Genomic DNA, 18340 nt, shown 5'->3' on the forward strand with positions numbered 1-18340 from the left:
GACAAGATTGCTGATTTTAATCGAACAAAAAAGTATGAAAAAAGTAAAAATAAAATAAAAGATGAAAAAATATTGAATGATTCAAAAATCAATTAAGGACACTGGAAATGTGGAATGTTTTCCAACATATCAAATTCAAGTATAAAAAAACGACTCAATGTTTATTATTTGGAAAATATTCTTTATGTAATTGAAATTGTTAAAAAGATATATATATTTATATTTATATAATATAATATAACACACATGTGGAATGTTTTTAAACATTGCTTCTATCTAATCTTACTATAATAATAGCCAAATAATAAATATAGATAGATAGATAATTGCTTAACACATTTTCTTGATTTGCAAAAATAATTAATTGCTAAGTAAAAAAATAAGCAAATAATTTGAAATTTAACGCCTCTCTCCCCCATCATTCCGATCTCTGGCTTTTTGTCTCACACACACAGTGTAAGAGAGTTGAAGGGAGAGGGAGAAAGAGGGAGCTGTGTCATCATTTGCCTCACAACAACGAATTAGCTATCATTCTCCGCACCCCAACTATATAGATCATTTGATGAAAAACAGAGAAAAGAAAAAAGTTTGATTGTTTTTTTTTTGATTTCTTGAAAATCGCTCCTCATTAATTTCACTTCTTTCACACCCGTGAAATTCACCGTTATCTACTTAGATTTATCAGTTCATTTATCCGTTTTTCATAGGAATCCCACCTGCTCAATCTTGTCGCGAAATTCTCCGCGTATTTCTATGCTATAAATTTTCGTTTTAAAAATAAAAATATCTTTTTTCTCCAATTTTCTTGGGCAATTGGATTTTGTTCGAAACTCGCTGATGTGATGTGCCAAAAAGTTTGAATCTTTGGCCAGCCCACATTTCAAATTTCACAAGACAGGGAGGTACACATGTTCTTGTGGTTACAGACCACTGTTTGTGAAAAGAATGTGTTATACTAGTGACTTGAATCCGTGATGAATTTTTGGCGTCGGAAATGAGGTTAAATGGAGGGGGTTAGATCTGAGAGATTTGTTGAAAAATTGCCGCCGCTACAGGGGCATGTTACGCCGAGGACGAGATTGCAAGTTTGGTTTATTAGGGTGTGTTCTAGCATTTTGATATGGACGTGTTTGGTTCAACTTGTTACGGTTGGGGAGCTGTGGCACCCCCATTTGTTGGGCGGAATTCCGGGTTTCACGAAAATGTTGATTCGCGTTGAGGGATCATTACCTTCTTCCCCTCCGCCTCTCGTTCCTGCCAGTGAGTATTCTCTTTTAGGTCTAATCGGGTGGATCGCGGTTTCTGAGTTGGTGCATTGTTTGCTTGGTACTTGATTCTTTGTAATGAATCTGATTTGTGGTTGCTTTGCTATGTATGCAAGAACTGCAATGTAGAATTGCGTTGAGAGATTATTGCATGTAGAAGAAAAGGAACTTTATTGTTGGTGGCCTGTTTTTGTAGCATCTGAATTCTTCATCTGTCTATTTTCGCTTTCACGCTATCTAATGATTTTAGTTGTTTAGTCTTTATTAGAATTGTGAAGAGACTAGAGAGATTGTTTAGTGTTTTAATTGATATGGACGCCATACTTCTATGCTAATTGTTAGATATTTAGAATGTAGTAAAAATGTCGCCTTCTCTTCATTACGATCCTACCGCGAACCAGGAATTGTTTTAGTTTGGTATTTTAGAAAATTAGGAACTGATGGACTATCACCAAATTAATAGTTTCTCTAGTTTTTTTTGGATCTTGTGTTTTACCTCGGACGGGGACTAGTGAAACAAAATAAAAAAAATTAATGTCCTCTTATGAACTTTTTCTCCTATACCAAAAAAGTCTCAACTTCGCCATAATTTCACAGCAAAAAGTGGGTGTATTCATTTTTCTCTGATGAAGTTTATTTGTATACTGTTTTCATGTTTTCAAGTAGCCGTATGACTTCATACGTTGAAAACCACTTCACATATTCTTGTTTCACGTCTCCCTATCAGCATTTAGAAGGATTTAAAATTTTGAATGTGGTTTGAACTTCTATGTGGCATAGTAACATGTCATCAAGATAAATTTGGTTAGATGCAAGCTGTTTAACTTAATATAATTTCTTGAAGGGAACTACAAAAGCAATGGTTTTTTAAAAGTCTCTTGCAATGGTGGCTTGAATCAAATGCGATCCGCAGTGAGTTTTATGCTTTTCTTTCTCCATATTTAACTTATTATGTTTCCTTTGGCTAATTAGCTGCCTGAATTGTCAGATTTGTGATATGGTAATTGTTGCCCGGCTTTTAAATCTTACATTGGTTGTTCCTGAGCTTGATAAGACATCATTCTGGGCTGATCCCAGGTAGATATCATGAAATGGAGTATTTGTTTTCATATCTATTTCATTCACACATTTAGAAACTAAGTGGTTTATTGTGCAGCAATTTTGAGGATATTTTTGATGTGAGACATTTTATTGATTCATTAAGAGATGAAGTTCGAATTATCAAGAGGTTACCAAAGAGATTTGGCCTGAGATATGGATATCAACCACTTGTGATGCCTCCAGTTAGCTGGTCAAGTGAGCAATACTACCTGCAACAGGTCAATATAACTTGTATTATCACAAAATGTTTTTAGTTTCAGTCCGATCTTTTAATAAACCATGCGAAACTGGAATGTATTTGTTGTTTTCATTGTTAGGTATAAAATCTCAGAGAGCTATGTTATAAATATGTCTTTTGACATCTCTGCAATGGTTATTTTGACATTAATTTTGGTTTTTTTCTCATCTATGCGTGCTATAGCAAAGGGAAACAAAGTGATTTTCTTTTTTGGAGATGTTCTTGTTAAATAGAATCAGTTGCAAGCAAATGCAATTCTGAAGCAAGTGATCAGCTGAAAATTATTTTGATGAATATTCAAAAGTTGAAAATAGGAACACTGATTTCACTTTTCAGTTTGTTTATTATAAACTTCAATATGGAAGCTCTTTATGAGATCAACTAATGACCCATGAGCTTCTTTAACAGCATATCAACTTTATTTCCAATCTCAAAATTTTTGTTTATGCAACCATAGAAAGTGTTTTTTGGATTTAGTTCAATTTCAGTGTTCGATTTTCCTTTAATCTGATGTGATTGTGCCATGTACCAGAAATTAAGCATATGTGAAGGTAAGAGAGAAGGGCTGCATTTGGTTGTTAAATATCACATATTAGCAGAGAGAAGAAATGTCGAGTTAGGAACAACAAACAAAAAATTGAAAGGAAAAGCAAATAAATGATTACACACTGAAAATGAAATGAAAAGAGGAAAAACACTGCTGGCAGGAAAATTCCTTTTACTTATGAAGGCCCTAATACGATTACGAAGCGTGAACACAACACACATGTATATAGCGTCTTAGAGCTATGTGAATTACAACTGAATTCCCCAAATACCTTTATTATACTTTCTCTGTGGTTGTCGCCTGCCGTACAGTTCATATTCCATTTGTTTGTCTTTACAAACTCAATCACATGTTCCTTCTAAGGCTTACGAAATGGGGCACATGACTGCTTAGAAAATTTAAGCTCTGTTTAAAACTTGACCATCACATCTTATATCAATGTTACTTGAAGAGATGTAATTTCTGTCTCGTCATGTGTTTATTAGTAATCTTTTCACAAATCAGTAATTTGTTGGAATTATTCATTTTTATATACACCATACAGCTTCTGCCTCTCTTTGAAAAGCACAAGGTGATTCAATTCAACCGAACAGACTCACGGTTGGCAAACAATGGGATCCCTCTGGAGCTCCAGAGACTTCGATGTCGTGTCAATTTTCATGCATTAAAGTTTACGCCTGAGATTGAGTCCCTGGGAAACAAGTTGATCCGTATTATTCAACAGAAGGGACCTTATTTAGCATTGCATTTGAGATATGAAATGGACATGCTGGCTTTCTCCGGTTGCACTCATGGCTGCACCAATGAAGAAGCAGAGAATCTCAAACGACTGAGGTAACTGCTTCTATGAATTTAACCATTATCCAGTAATTATTCATGGATATGCTTATGAGAACAAAAGATTTGTTTCTATAACATCTGTTTCACGGTGATAGAAAAATTCACTTTTTAGAACGCATTAATGTACCTGAGTTTCTTGTTTTGATAAAGAAACTAATACATATATCTATCGGAAATTTCTCTAAAAGTCGAATATAATACTATCCTGATAATGGTCACAATACTTGGAATTGATCTTTCTCCACTTGTGCAATATTGCCATTATACTGTCTTATGTAGCTAATGCATTTTTGAATACGTGTTTTCCTATTTGAACTTAAATCCCATGAGGCCCCTGTAATCAAGGCCTCATGTAGATGAGCTTTATAATACCCCAAACCATAATATATTGCAGAACTGTTTATGGGCCTGGCTTGACTTTTTTCACGAACTGGGTTTTGATGGAGTGTTTTTCTACTACCTGATAGAGAAAGATTAACAAATGGGTAAGTTTGGCAGGATTTTGAAAAGAGAAAAAGTCACGCGAGCTTATGATTTACAGTCTTGGACTTTGTTAATACCATCAAAATACAGGGTACTCCATACTTTAATACTTCAAGATTGCTATTTTTTCATCCAACAGTGAGCTTTCTAATATTTTTTACATGTTATCGATTATGAAATGTATAAATTCATTCTTTTATACATTCATCTGCTTTTGTTTCCAGACCACCCTGCTTAAAGTTCTCCAGAAATAAGTATAGCATTGATTTCCATCATCTTGTCAATTTAATCACTTTCATGGTCGGTAGATGGGTGATTTTACCATCCTAGGAAATTAAACAACCCCTTAGGATTCGGTACCGTTGGAGTGGTTATTTATGGTTATGAATAAGTTTAATTTAGTCCAAGATCAACCTTATCTAGTTGTGGCAGCTGCAATTTTGATCTCCTTTCCTCTCTCTTTCCCAATGTTTTTTTATTTTACTTGGATTGGTTTTTGGCTTTATCTAGTTGTTTTTGCTTCAGAGGTCAGGCCCGACTCTCTCTCGATACCTAGTTCTATTATTTATACAAGTCTGGACTGCCTCAACTCCAGTCTTAAGGTTTTTAAGTTTAAAGAGAACATAAAAATTTGCTTTTTTTAGTGTTCAACTTAGGCCACTCACGTGGGAATAAAGAATGTAGATATATATGATGCTCGTTTTGGTATGCTGATGAATCTTGATGCATAAACTATGATAATGGAATTTCTTAGCGTACTTCTCTTATTTTTAGGGCTTTTAGCATGTAATTTTTTAACTTGTCCCATACCTTTGTCTCCTGCTAAAATTTGGCAATTTGGGTTCTCCAAACCTCCCTTCCTCTCCTTTGTTTTGCCGCCTCCTTTGATTTCTTCACATCATTCTTGATTCAGGTACGCCTTTCCTTGGTGGAGGGAGAAAGAAATAGTATCAGAAGAGAAAAGATCTCATGGCTTATGTCCTCTCACCCCTGAAGAGACAGCTTTGGTTTTGCAAGCATTGGATTTCGATAAAAAGATTCAGATCTATATTGCATCTGGTGAAATCTACGGTAGTGAAAGGAGACTTGCAACACTAAGAGCTGCCTTTCCGAGGATTGTGAGTCACGTCATTTTCCACATCTTTTTTCTCCATGTGCCTATCGAAATTAGTGCTCACATGAGATAGTTAGGGGGAGTCATTTAGGTTGCACTTGATTTAAAGCGACAGATTTGATTTCGAGAAGGATTTCAAATACATCAAATCCACCACAATTACTATTGAATTTGCACAAGTGCACAACTTAATATGAAGTGGATTTAAATTCCAATTGAATTTTGTCCATTAAAGCAAGACAACTAATATGAAATACATCTTCTTAAATCCAAGCACAACCTTAACGAAAAGTAGAACATGGTTTGCCGTTTGTGCTCTTTATCTGTCGTTAAGTTCTTTCTTTGATGAAATTTTACCATCTCTATATTACAGTTGAAAAAGGAAATGTTGCTTGATCCTGAAGATTTGCGCCAATTCCAGAATCATTCGTCTCAAATGGCTGCTCTTGACTTCATGGTTTCTGTTGCCAGTGATATTTTTGTTCCCACTTATGATGGAAACATGGCAAGAATCGTGGAAGGTCATCGTAGGTAACCAGTTTGAACTTTGAGATAATGGATATAATACTCTCAATGAGATTAATCTTTTAAACCATCTCCAAAGATATTTCTCATCCCATCTTTGGCAGGTATCATGGGTTCAAAAAGACCTTCCAACTGAATCGTGCCAAACTTGTCGAATTGTTGGATTTACGTCAAAATGGAACTTTATCGTGGGATGAATTTTCCTTTGCTGTTCGGCAGGCTCATGAAAATAGAACAGGTCAGCCAATTCGTAGAAGGGTTATTTCCGACAAGCCTAAAGAAGAAGATTATTTCTATGCAAATCCTCAAGAATGCTTATGTGAAGGTATGAATTGTGGATACTCATCGAGTCCCGGCAATACAACCACAGTATAGTCCGGTGAAATATATGTCTGAAATTTATTAGATATTCAGTAACTCGACCTGCATACGTGCCTTTAGTGGTGAAAAAAATTATATCCTCTTTTATAAGCCAAGCTAGGTATGGATATGGACAGCACTTGTCGTGCATTTTAGGAAATTGCCATATGTTTAGTTGAAAGGTCTTGCCGAGGAAAGTCAAGATGTGGGCTTCATTCGAGTTCCGATAACAATGGAAGAAGGTAAAAATGAGAAAAAAGGTGCTACTGCCTCAAGGATTTAGCATCCGTAGTGTTTTTTGTTTTTCTTTTCTCCTATTTGTTGAAGCAGTGTTTCTCCCTTGATAACACAGCTATATTATACACACTGGTTTCCTTGTAATTTCTGTCATGAGAAAGTCATGAGCAGAACTAACAACCCATTTATCGAAAGAGTGTCATGGAATAAACATCAAGTGTGCTTTTTATTCAATTATTCGGGTTTAGTATATTGAGACGTGCATTGCCTTTTAACATTCATGATGTACAATTGACGCCTGTTAACACTCGGCAGGTAGAGTACCACACGATGCAAAAACAATCTAAAAATTCCCTCGTCCGTAACTATTTTACAAGAAGTGAACCTCAATAAACTGTTTACAGTCCCTTTTCTTCAACAAATTATCAAAGTGTGCTGTGAAATGCTAGATATGTTCTGCAGTTCCTGATAATTCTTTTCGCAATTTTTGCACATGTAAACATAAGTTTTGCCCTTTGAAGAAATCACTAGATTCATATGAGAATCGATGTTATCCCCTTACTTCGGTTCCCAGAAGATTATATCACCTTGCTCCCCGACCAGACCAAGATCTTTAAGTCTCCTTTCTTGGTAATATTCCAGTGCATCTAATTCCAACTCCCTTTCCTTGAAGACATCATATATTTGTTGTAATACCCTTTTCTCTCCTAATCTTACACCAACTGCAGTTTGAAGCCTTGGACTAAGGGTCCCTCCCTCCTTCAGCTTTTCATCCTGTCATTTGCTTGAATATTTATTTGTGTTCTGGAAGTCGAATGGATGAAACGAAGAGGATAAACAGATAAAATGGTTACCTCTTCAATGGTCGTATGATATCCAGATAATGCAGATTCACATGCTCGGCAAACAGTTTGGCATATTAGCTCTTCATTTGCACGGCTAACAGGCAATTCAAGGAACCCCCAAATGGAGTTTCTGAAAATCGACTCCAGAAGAAAAGCATCCGTTCCACCAAGTGCTACCAGCCGAAGATATGGAAGCATAGCCGTTGGAAGAGGTTGGCCGTACTTAATGTCAAAATAAGCAGTTTCCCCTAAATCATTTATCTCAGCTATATCCAACTTGTCAGCATAAAAATCATCAGTCTCTGATATTCCCAACGTCAATGTAAATGCATCACGGCTTGAGATTGAGTCACAAAACCCATAGTCCAGAGCCATATCAGCATTACTCTTATTCAGATCATATTGGATAAAAACCTGTCATGTAAAAATCAGGATAGCATGGAGTGAGCGCCTCCAGCTGTTTAAGCTCCAGCTGACGATAAAAATTCAGTTAAAATATTTTAAATATCAAGTGACATCATAGCAAATTCTCAACAGTTTTACCAACATGAAATTACTGGAATCGAACACATGCCTTGGATTTATTACCAATTAAAGACCGAGCATCCGCTGATCAAAAACTACAAGTGATCGTAATAGAGAAACACAATTCATTTGAATAACAAGGCAGTCCAAATGTACAGTTCGATCACCATGTCACATAGGCAATTGCACGATAGCTTGGGCAATTATTGAACTCTAACATAGACGGGACTCAAGACTTAGTAATGAAGCTAACCTGCTCACCAGCCTTGAGTGCTAACGGACTCCTCAACGCAAACAGGTAATCCCAGGAGAAAAGGCCTGCAGGTCCTCTAACCTCCGAGGCATGATCTTCTGTAGTAACTCTAGCATTGTGGTTGATCTGAAACAATTAAATCACATAAAAAAAAACAAAATTTAAAAATGAATTCATGAATTGTAATGTAGCATAGCTCGAGGATACTTAAAATAAAAAGTGTAGGAGAGCATCAAGACCACAGAGTTTACCAGGTCCGCAAAGGGGATTACTACAAGATTTTGATTACGAAGACGTGAAAATGCCCTCGATCTGAGCATTCCAAATGCCCAAAAGAAATCATCCAATGTCATGGGAAATGGAAAAAGCTGCTTGTTTGTAAGAATGACTTCTTTTGTCAATTTATGGAATTCATTCTGAACATACTCTTTGACACCTAAAGTAGTATTCAACAGCTGAGTTCCTGCAGAATGACAATGTTGGATGTCCAAAACTTTAAGTGATATACAAATGTAAGAAACTAATATGTACCGTTCTGGATGCCATCTTAATTTTATTGCAAGAATTGTCGAATAAAGCAAGATAAATTATTTAATCCCAGACTAAATTAGTAAAGCTTAAATATTTTTACATTTCTCAAACACCCAGCTCAAGTATAACAAGATGCTAACCTTGAATTTCGAGAAGTTCCTCTTCTGACCTGCACTGGAGTAAAACACAGTAGAATACTCATCAAGACAATTTCAAACATTTCTCCCTTAACAACAATCAACAAACAAATTTGAGCTACACCCACCAATATATAGTAGAATTAGTGTACTCTGGAAGAACATCAATATAAAATTTCCACTTTGAATCCTCCCCTATATACTTCTCCCTCAGCAAGAACAAAGCCACAGCAATCCAAGGCTTCAATCCAGAGCACACACTCCCAATCGCAGAAGTCGCCACAGCATCTTCATTAATCCAAAACCTCTTGGGAATCTCCAAAACAACCTCGTTTCTGGAAATATCCCTTGTTGCGACAAGTCCCAGCCCTTCAGGCACAACGCCTGGCTTAACCGGAGTCTTTGCTGAAACAACCCCTTCATCTTTCAACCATTGCCAGAAAATTTTCACTGCTGGCGGGATTTTGGTGTCGGTTTCCGTGGAGAGAACCGAGTTTACAAAGACTGGTCTTTTCCGGTTGAATTTTTGAAAAATGGGCTTCGTTTTCAAGAAAGTGAGGTGGGTTTCCCTTGAAGTTTTGACTATGGAAGAGGATGCTGGCGGGGTGAGAAAAAGGAGAGTATTCATAGTATTGGCAGTTGCAGATGAGGTTGGTGGTTGATGACACAATGTATATTATAGCTTCCGGTTGGGGAAATTTAGGGAAAAGGTAGTCAGCCTGTACTTATTTAAAAAAAAGGATTGAGATGTCAATTTACGTAAATGTCCCTGTTTTGTTAAGTTTAAAATGGATTACTTTTTCTTCATCCACTTTACTTCAGCAGAGACCCCCCTCCTATTCCATTCCGAACCCTAAACCCTCCGTTCCCTGAAAAACGTCTCCATCGAGTCTTCAAAATCCCAACGGAAGGAATGGCAGACGAAAATGTGGTAATTTTCGCGTTTATTTCGATTTGTTTCTTCTGAATTTTAGTCGTATTTTTAGTATGCTTGTTGCGTGTGTGTGCGCGTAATCGACCATGGTTTTCCACCATGGTCGACCATACAAATGGTACGTTGTTTGTGGTCGACCATAAAACAACGAGTTTATGGTCGACCATATTTTATTTGGCCGATTACGTTTTATGGTCGACCATAAGACGAAGTCGACCATAAAACATGGTTTGTATGGTCGACCATGTTTTATTTGGCCGATTACGTTTTATGGTCGACCATAAGACGAAGTCGACCATAAACCTTATTTGTTTGTATGGTCGACCAAATGTGGTTTTATGGTCGACCAGATGTGGTTTATGGTCGACCACATGTGGTTTTATGGTCGACCACAAAATTTTTCCTAACCTTACTAATATTTTTTTTTTGTCACAGGTCTATTTACCGAGAAAATTAGGCAGGGATGCCATTTTCCGATGTAAGTTGACAATTCAATCGAGATATAACGAGATTTCTGAGAAGATTCATTTTTATTTGAACAACGAGGAGAGAACCCATTTTTTCGAGCATTCGCCTTTTGGTAATTTAGTTAGGTATTATAGAGATTTTAAAATTTCCAGCCAAATTCTATGGTACTTAATGAGTAACCAGATACTTGATAGCAGTAGTGATGATCTGTGGATGGTGGTGCGCAAAAGGCCTGTTAGATTTTCTTTGTTAGAGTATTGTTTAATAACGGGTCTCGATTGCGCTATAGAGCCCGAAGATTTACCAGGTAGAGGTGTATTTGCCACCACACACTTTCCCGGTAAGGCTGATATTGTTTTGGGTGATTTGGAGGGAAAGATTATGGTCCAAGAGCATAACGAGACTGGTCTAGACATGGAGAAGATAAAGATGGCTAGTCTATACTTTTGTTGTGCCGTATTCGGTGAGGCGACGAGGAAAAAGACGACGAAGATCGATCCTAAATACTTGAGCCTTGTAGATGATTTGGATAGGTTCAACCGTTATCCCTGGGGTAGAGTAGCCTATCGGGATGCGGTCCGATGTCTGAAGAAGGATCTTTTAGGACGATATAATTACCTCGCCGAGGCACAGGGCCGGACAGAAGTTGAGGGCAGCTTCCTTGTCGGTGGTTTTGTTCTCCCTCTGCAGGTATTTATTTTTTTGAATGATATAGTGGATTTGTTATCTCTATTTGTACCAGTAACACTGATTGAAATTTTTTTTACAGATCTTCGCTTATGAGTGTTATCCGAGCGTGGCACAGAAGTTAGCAAGGAGAAGAGATGTGGACGGTTTGATGTTGCCCAGGATGTTTCAGTGGGTGACTAAGACGTGGGCGACAAACCGTGCCCCAACTGGTGTTGAAATCGCTGCAGCCTTCGGTGATTGTGCTATAGATGTAAGTAATATGAATTGATTTGGTAAAATAACCGTGGACATTATTTTTAATTAATTTGCTCTTTTATTAATTATATGCAGGATTGTCTGGGATTTTTGACTCCTACTCCTGAGGAGCTAGTCGCACCGTATTATACCACCAGGGCATTTTGTTGATTCTGCGCCTGATGCGGTGATCACTAGGGTACTCGAGCTCTGGAGGCAGGGTCAGACAGTCATATGTAGCGAGCACCCTGTGGAGTCTCCCTCAGTCCAGCCCACGCATTCTGCACATTCACCTCCCTCTGACCAGCCCAGGCATTTTGGACATTCACCTCCCTCTGTCCAGCACACGCCTCCTGCACATGCATCTCCTGACGTTTCCGGCATCCGTCGTGGTGATCTCGATAGATCCAGCTCTAGGACCAGTTCTCCTATGCGTACGGGTCCTAGAGTCCACTTTGGACTCAATCCCTCCCGCCGCCCATCACCCTTGGAGCATCGTTTCGAGCGGCGATTGACTGAGTTGGAGGATTCCGTTAGGTCCTTGCATGTGAAGATTGCAGCAGAATTTATTGATACCAGAGTGTTTATGAGGAGTGTAAATCAAGCTCTAGCTGACATGAAATCTAGTTTGACTGAACAGATTAGAGCTGGTTTTGCTGAGATGAGGTCTAACATGCCAGTGCAGGAGGACAGAGATTATAGCATAGTCTATACCAGAGGGCGGAAGAGGAAAGCATCAGAGGCAGATTTTGGTGAGTTAATTTTATTTATTATATTTATGTTTATGTAGTATAATGATTTAGTACAATTCTCATAATTATTTTAATTTGTTTGATGTGCGCTTTTAGGTGTGGATGATAATCTGGCTAGGGAAATTGCGAGTACTAGCCAAACACTACATATGTTTGAGCCTAACCTTCCGGTGATTATAGAGGAGTCCTCAGAAGGTGAGTTAATGCACTTTTTTGATTTGATATTTATGTATAGTATATTAAACAACAAAGTCTTTATTTTTAGATATTCAAGTGACTCCGGTTCCGCGTAAGTCAGGTGGTGAGGCGACCACGTCTAGAGGTTATTACAGTAAACCTTGTCTATTCATATTTGCATTAAAGTTGTTATTATTTTAATTTGTTGAATGTACGCTGTTAGGTGTGGCTGATAATTTGGGTTGGGAAATTGGCAGTGGTAGCCAAACCCAACAGATATTTGAGCCTAACCTTGAAGCCATTCCAGAAGAGTCCGCAGGAGGTGAGGTAATGCACATTTTTTATATTTATATTTATTTATAGTATATTAAACAATATATTTTATGTTTTCAGATATTCAAGTGACTCCAGATGCGCGTATGTCAGGAGGCGAGGCGACCACGTCGAGAGGTTATTAAACTGTACCTTGTTTATTGTTCATATTTGCATTTAAGTTGTTACAATTGATCATTTTATAGATGCCGGTGTGAGGCCACTTGCGGAGACCGTGACACTGAAGGTAAACAACTCGCTTGCGCGAGTTAGGGCCTCGATGCTCGACCGTTCGCCCAGTAGGATTCGAGGTTTTTATGCCGAATATGAGAAGTCGTTCTACGGGCCCATGGCTATCGCAAACTCGCGTGTCACTTTCCTTGTAAGCTTTTAAATAAATCTTTTATAAAGTTTAAATTTGTAGAGAACTTCTTTTAAAACTTTGAAAACCTTTTGTTATGTTGAACTCAGCACATCAGCGAAGCTCTCCGTGGATTGCTTGAGATGCAGATCCGACATCCTGAAGTGATGTCGGCAGATGATTCGTTGATGGACAGAGATTTCTACTCTGCGATATCAGTTTTGGCCGAAGCTAAAGATATCGATTTCAACATAAATCTGGCACCGATTGTGAGCAAAGTCAAAGGTAGTGATCCAGAATGGCCGTGTCTCTCGTGGGAAAAGGCGCGAAGAATTCTCATCCCTGTCTACACAGATGGGCGCTGGTTTTTGCTAAAACTCGTGACAGGGGTGAATAAGTGCATTATATATGACTTGCAGCGAAGGCACGATCCCAAATTCAAAGATCTGAATGAAGACATAGAGCCTATACTTATAAACGCTGCTCGTCTGCTATCCATTGTTGGGAACAACCCACACCCCGAGAGGCCATGGAATATAAAACTACATGATGAATTCCGTGCCAAGATTATACAGTACGTTGTCAACTTTCTTTTTAAAATATAACTTCATTATTCTTTTTTTAATGTTAACAATAAATATTAACATCTCGTTTTTTTTTCACAGCGAAGATTCAGGAGCTTTTGTATTAGCGGTTGCCGGATACTCTCTGTCCAGGAGTGCGCAAGTAGTACTAACTTTAGATGATACATTAGTTTCTCAGTTTAGATACTTTTTAGCTTGTAATATGTTCCTTAACGATTGGTGATTATTGTGACTATCTGACAATTTTATGTCATTATTGATGATTATTGTGACTATCTGATTATTGTGTTATTTTGTTGGTCGACCACTCTCGATTTTGGTGGAACAAAAATTGTATGGTTCGACTAACAAATTCTGTTAGTCGACCATAAACGAGTTATTTTGGTCGACCATCGACCTTTACCTTTTAGGGTCGACCATTGTATTGTGTTGGTCGACCACCACTGTTATTGTGGTCGACCATCGACCTTTACCTTTTATGGTCGACCATAATATTGTGTTGGTCGACCACCACTGTTATTTTGGTCGACCATTGTTATCTAGTTTAGGGTTTAGGTTTAGGGTTTCAAGGGTTTAGGGTTTTTAGGGTTTAGGGTTTAGGGTTTAGGTTTTTAGGGTTTTAGGGTTTCATCACAATCTCAGTATTTTGTCACGATCTAAAAAATGTTATACGTTTCAATTTAAATGTGAATCATGCTATTTTTTTTTATATTTTTCAAAAAAATAAAAATCGTAAATTCAAGATTACGTTATATATTTTAATTTACATACGAATCAATTCATCACAATCTCAGTATTTTGTCACGATCTAAAAAATGTTATGCGTTTCAATTTAAATGTGAATCATGCTATTTTTTTTATATTTTTCAAAAAAATAAAAATCAGTAAATTCAAGATTACGTTATATATTTTAATTTACATACGAATCAATTCATCACAATCTCAGTATTTTGTCACGATCTAAAAAATGTTATGCGTTTCAATTTAAATGTGAATCATGCTATTTTTTTTTATTTTTCAAAAAAATAAAAATCGTAAATTCAAGATTACGTTATATATTTTAATTTACATACGAATCAATTCATCACAATCTCAGTATTTTGTCACGATCTAAAAAATGTTATGCGTTTCAATTTAAATGTGAATCATGCTATTTTTTTTTTATTTTTCAAAAAAATAAAAATCGTAAATTCAAGATTACGTTATATATTTTAATTTACATACGAATCAATTCATCACAATCTCAGTATTTTGTCACGATCTAAAAAATGTTATGCGTTTCAATTTAAATGTGAATCATGCTATTTTTTTTTTTATTTTTCAAAAAAATAAAAATCGTAAATTCAAGATTACGTTATATATTTTAATTTACATACGAATCAATTCATCACAATCTCAGTATTTTGTCACGATCTAAAAAATGTTATGCGTTTCAATTTAAATGTGAATCATGCTATTTTTTTTATATTTTTCAAAAAAATAAAAATCGTAAATTCAAGATTACGTTATATATTTTAATTTACATACGAATCAATTCATCACAATCTCAGTATTTTGTCACGATCTAAAAAATGTTATGCGTTTCAATTTAAATGTGAATCATGCTATTTTTTTTTATTTTTCAAAAAAATAAAAATCGTAAATTCAAGATTACGTTATATATTTTAATTTACATACGAATCAATTCATCACAATCTCAGTATTTTGTCACGATCTAAAAAATGTTATGCGTTTCAATTTAAATGTGAATCATGCTATTTTTTTTTTATTTTTCAAAAAAATAAAAATCGTAAATTCAAGATTACGTTATATATTTTAATTTACATACGAATCAATTCATCACAATCTCAGTATTTTGTCACGATCTAAAAAATGTTATACGTTTCAATTTAAATGTGAATCATGCTATTATTTTTATATTTTTCAAAAAAATAAATATCGTAAATTCAAGATTACGTTATATATTTTAATTTACATACGAATCAATTCATCACAATCTCAGTATTTTTGTCACGATCACAATAATGTTACATGTTTTGCACAATTATTAATATATATTGAAAAAAAACAAAACTCACCATCAAGCTAATGGTCGACCATGAGATTGATGGTCGACCAAAAGAAAACTAATGGTCGACCATCAAGCTAATGGTCGACAATGCAATTGATGGTCGACCTAACAAAGCTAAGGGTCGACCATCACCCTACCGATAGCTTGATGGTCGACCAAATAAAAATAATGGTCGACCAAAGAAAAATAATGGTCGACCCTCAAGCTATCTTTTGCTGAATTCACCAATTGAAGGAAATCTGTTTTGTTTTCTTCTGCCAACTCTCTTCTCTAGTAAAGGAGGCAACACCAATGGAAAATTAATGTTGCGTGGCCATTCATTTTCTTCCGGAACGGGATACACAGTCTCTGAGTAAGCCATGCACCATGACATTGTAGAATAGTACTGTGAACACATATCATATAAATCAATATTCGATAACCAACTAGCTGCGATGGCATGAGCACATGGGATTCTATCAATATCAAAAACTCGACATGTGCATCTTTTTGATTCGAGGTCCACTATGGCCGAATGTCCACGACTCCTAACATCAAACTCCATACGTCCTAATTCAAAAACTTGCATTCCTTGGGCATCTGTGAACCTGCTACGAAGGATCCCCTCGATCGTAGGGGTCAAGTTAGTGTTACTTGCAATTGATGCGTGGCGATATCGGGCAAACCAAGATGATGCCAGTCTCTGCAAGGAATCTAACAGTGCAATGATTGGCAGCTTCCTTTCTTCAAGCAGTCTAGCATTGATTGACTCAACCCCGTTTGTCGTCATAATATTGTAACGGGTCTTCGGACAATACGCTCGAGTCCATCTATCAAGTGAGTCTCTCTCGTCCAAATATTGCGCTGCCTCAGGATATCTATTCCTAAACTCATTGTATGCAATATCAAACTCGAAAGTTTTATAAATTTTTGCAATGTGCAAAAACATTTCGGTTGCACCCTTCTTTTTGCATCTTGTCTTCATGTTTTGGGATAAATGCCACGTACAATGCCCATGATGCGCATTTCTATAGACGGTAGAAACTGCATTAATGATCCCTTGATGCCTGTCAGAAATTATCACCAATTCATCCTCGTCTGGTACTACTTCTAACAACTTCGTTAAAAACCAACTCCACGAAGAAGTACACTCGACATCTACGACTCCCCACGCCAAAGGATATTGGTGATAATTTCCATCTTGTGTCGATGCCACCAATAAAACACCATTATACTTGCCCTTCAACCATGTACCATCAATTGATACAACTTTTCGCATACTTCGATATCCTCTAACGCATGCACCAAAAGCAAGAAACATATACTTGAATCGATTTTCCTCGTCGACAAATATGTCGGTTATGCTTCCTGGATTCATCTGCTCAACCATGTGCAAATAACAGCTCAATTTTGTAAAACTCTGCGTAGGATCACCTTTCAACATATTGTCTGCTAGTTCTTTCCCTTTCCAAGCCTTGTAGTATGATATATCAGCATTCATATTATTGCGCATCATCGCCATCACCGCTTTTGGTACAATAGGCACTGGATGACCTTGGAAATTATCCACCAACATATCACGAACAACAGCAGAACTCGCTCCACGGATTCTCTTTCCTCTCCCAGTCAAACCACATGTGTGTGTATTGCAATATGTTCGAACGGAGAATGCACGTGAATCATTCTTAATCAAAGAGGTCCAGATTCTCCATTTACAATCAGACACTACACATTTTACGGCGTACACCTTTTTGCTACTTTTTACCGTCTCAAATTCAAAACAAGCTTCCAAACTTATTCTAATTAGCTCTTTTTTCACCGCTTCTCGGTTTGGAAACTCTTGACCCACAAACAAGTTCGAACCATCCGTGAATGAAAATGTGTCATTATCAAGAGCCACATCCACAACCAAATTTGCATCATTGCTTTGAACCAAATCTGCCTCGCCCTCAATTATGTCATCACGTGCTTCATCATGTAACTCGTCCGTGTTACTACGATCTACAAGCATGACATCCATATTATGCGCTTCGTCGAATGTGTTACTACGATCCACAGGCATGGCATCCACATTATGCGCTTCGTCGAAAAAATCAATGCTATTATTACGATCCACAGACACAATATTCAAGTGAAAATAATCATCAAAATGACTCTGTTCGTTAATATTGCAATTGTTCTCATCAATAGCATTTCCGTGCAAATTATCACAATAATCAAAAGAAGCAACACATTCAATTTCAACTTGAAGTACTGGCCTACTTCTCGGACAACCAAGATACAAATATGCTTTCAAATCATGGTCGTTCTCTATATAAATTGGTTGAATGTTGCACGGCAAATCTAGTAGATAACTCAACCTCAAGTTGGAAGTGTCTTCTACTTTCCCAGCTCTGTATAGTTCACTTTTTAAATCTTCAAAATAACAAATATCATCATCCACTGGAATAGCAACAAACTTTGCATTGGCCCCTGGATTCCATTTATAAACCAGCCCCTCTGTCACTTCCCATTTCCCATCAAAATGAACAACAATAACTGTTGGCATATCTACAAAGTGCACAAACAAATATGATAATTAGAATGGGCAAAATGTTGTAAAAACAAAAAAAAAACGCACATGGTCGACCAAAAAATAAGTTGGTCGACCATGAAGTTATGTGGTCGACCACAAGAACTTGGTCGACCAACTTAATTTCTGAAAAAATAAGCTCACGGTCGACCAACTTAATTTTTGAAAAAACAAGAACTTGGTCGACCATTACGATTGTGGTCGA

General features: G+C 36.8%; 4 protein-coding genes across 4 annotated transcripts; 3 read left to right on the forward strand and 1 right to left on the reverse strand.

The window, feature by feature from the left end:
- The first annotated feature begins 416 nt into the window (after window positions 1-416).
- On the forward strand, window positions 417-6708 carry LOC140830612 (rhamnogalacturonan I rhamnosyltransferase 1-like). Its single transcript, XM_073194016.1, has 8 exons — window positions 417-1260; window positions 2110-2177; window positions 2254-2342; window positions 2422-2584; window positions 3696-3985; window positions 5388-5592; window positions 5962-6119; window positions 6218-6708. Exons 1-8 carry the CDS (start codon window positions 1005-1007, stop codon window positions 6486-6488), a joined length of 1500 nt encoding a protein of 499 aa, XP_073050117.1. The 5' UTR covers window positions 417-1004; the 3' UTR covers window positions 6489-6708.
- A 266-nt stretch (window positions 6709-6974) lies between these two features.
- On the reverse strand, window positions 6975-9692 carry LOC140830613 (ribulose-1,5 bisphosphate carboxylase/oxygenase large subunit N-methyltransferase, chloroplastic-like). The gene is made up of 6 exons (XM_073194017.1): window positions 9130-9692; window positions 9005-9033; window positions 8585-8796; window positions 8334-8459; window positions 7565-7969; window positions 6975-7484 (listed from the first exon to the last, which is right to left on the reverse strand). The coding sequence occupies exons 1-6, from the start codon at window positions 9627-9629 to the stop codon at window positions 7269-7271; spliced, it is 1488 nt and encodes a 495-aa protein (XP_073050118.1). The 5' UTR covers window positions 9630-9692; the 3' UTR covers window positions 6975-7268.
- A 5-nt stretch (window positions 9693-9697) lies between these two features.
- On the forward strand, window positions 9698-11504 carry LOC140830614 (uncharacterized). The gene is made up of 4 exons (XM_073194018.1): window positions 9698-9932; window positions 10371-11093; window positions 11173-11343; window positions 11424-11504. The coding sequence occupies exons 1-4, from the start codon at window positions 9915-9917 to the stop codon at window positions 11496-11498; spliced, it is 987 nt and encodes a 328-aa protein (XP_073050119.1). The 5' UTR covers window positions 9698-9914; the 3' UTR covers window positions 11499-11504.
- LOC140829598 (uncharacterized) lies at window positions 11497-13736 on the forward strand. Its single transcript, XM_073192913.1, has 8 exons — window positions 11497-12079; window positions 12176-12274; window positions 12345-12401; window positions 12480-12578; window positions 12650-12706; window positions 12775-12950; window positions 13040-13503; window positions 13595-13736. Exons 1-8 carry the CDS (start codon window positions 11758-11760, stop codon window positions 13734-13736), a joined length of 1416 nt encoding a protein of 471 aa, XP_073049014.1. The 5' UTR covers window positions 11497-11757.
- The last annotated feature ends 4604 nt before the right edge of the window (window positions 13737-18340 follow it).

The sequence above is a fragment of the Primulina eburnea genome, chromosome 4, assembly GCF_022965805.1.
Source record: "Primulina eburnea isolate SZY01 chromosome 4, ASM2296580v1, whole genome shotgun sequence".
Classification (NCBI taxonomy): domain Eukaryota; kingdom Viridiplantae; phylum Streptophyta; class Magnoliopsida; order Lamiales; family Gesneriaceae; genus Primulina; species Primulina eburnea.

Bases quoted from the DNA above. Each gene is read 5' to 3' on its own strand.
- LOC140830612 (XM_073194016.1), top strand. From the start codon at position 1,005: ATGGAGGGGGTTAGATCTGAGAGATTTGTTGAAAAATTGCCGCCGCTA. The intron at 1,261-2,109 runs GTGAGTATTCTC...AATTTCTTGAAG, and splicing joins TCCGCCTCTCGTTCCTGCCA to GGAACTACAAAAGCAATGGT. The intron at 5,593-5,961 runs GTGAGTCACGTC...TCTATATTACAG, and splicing joins GAGCTGCCTTTCCGAGGATT to TTGAAAAAGGAAATGTTGCT.
- LOC140830613 (XM_073194017.1), bottom strand. From the start codon at position 9,629: ATGAATACTCTCCTTTTTCTCACCCCGCCAGCATCCTCTTCCATAGTC. The intron at 9,034-9,129 runs GTGGGTGTAGCT...ACTCCAGTGCAG, and splicing joins ACTAATTCTACTATATATTG to GTCAGAAGAGGAACTTCTCG. The intron at 8,797-9,004 runs GTTAGCATCTTG...GTCATTCTGCAG, and splicing joins GGAACTTCTCGAAATTCAAG to GAACTCAGCTGTTGAATACT.
- LOC140830614 (XM_073194018.1), top strand. The intron at 11,094-11,172 runs GTATTTATTTTT...TTTTTTTTACAG, and splicing joins GTTTTGTTCTCCCTCTGCAG to ATCTTCGCTTATGAGTGTTA. The intron at 11,344-11,423 runs GTAAGTAATATG...AATTATATGCAG, and splicing joins TCGGTGATTGTGCTATAGAT to GATTGTCTGGGATTTTTGAC.
- LOC140829598 (XM_073192913.1), top strand. From the start codon at position 11,758: ATGCGTACGGGTCCTAGAGTCCACTTTGGACTCAATCCCTCCCGCCGC. The intron at 12,579-12,649 runs GTGAGGTAATGC...TTATGTTTTCAG, and splicing joins TCCAGAAGAGTCCGCAGGAG to ATATTCAAGTGACTCCAGAT. The intron at 13,504-13,594 runs GTACGTTGTCAA...TTTTTTTCACAG, and splicing joins TTCCGTGCCAAGATTATACA to CGAAGATTCAGGAGCTTTTG.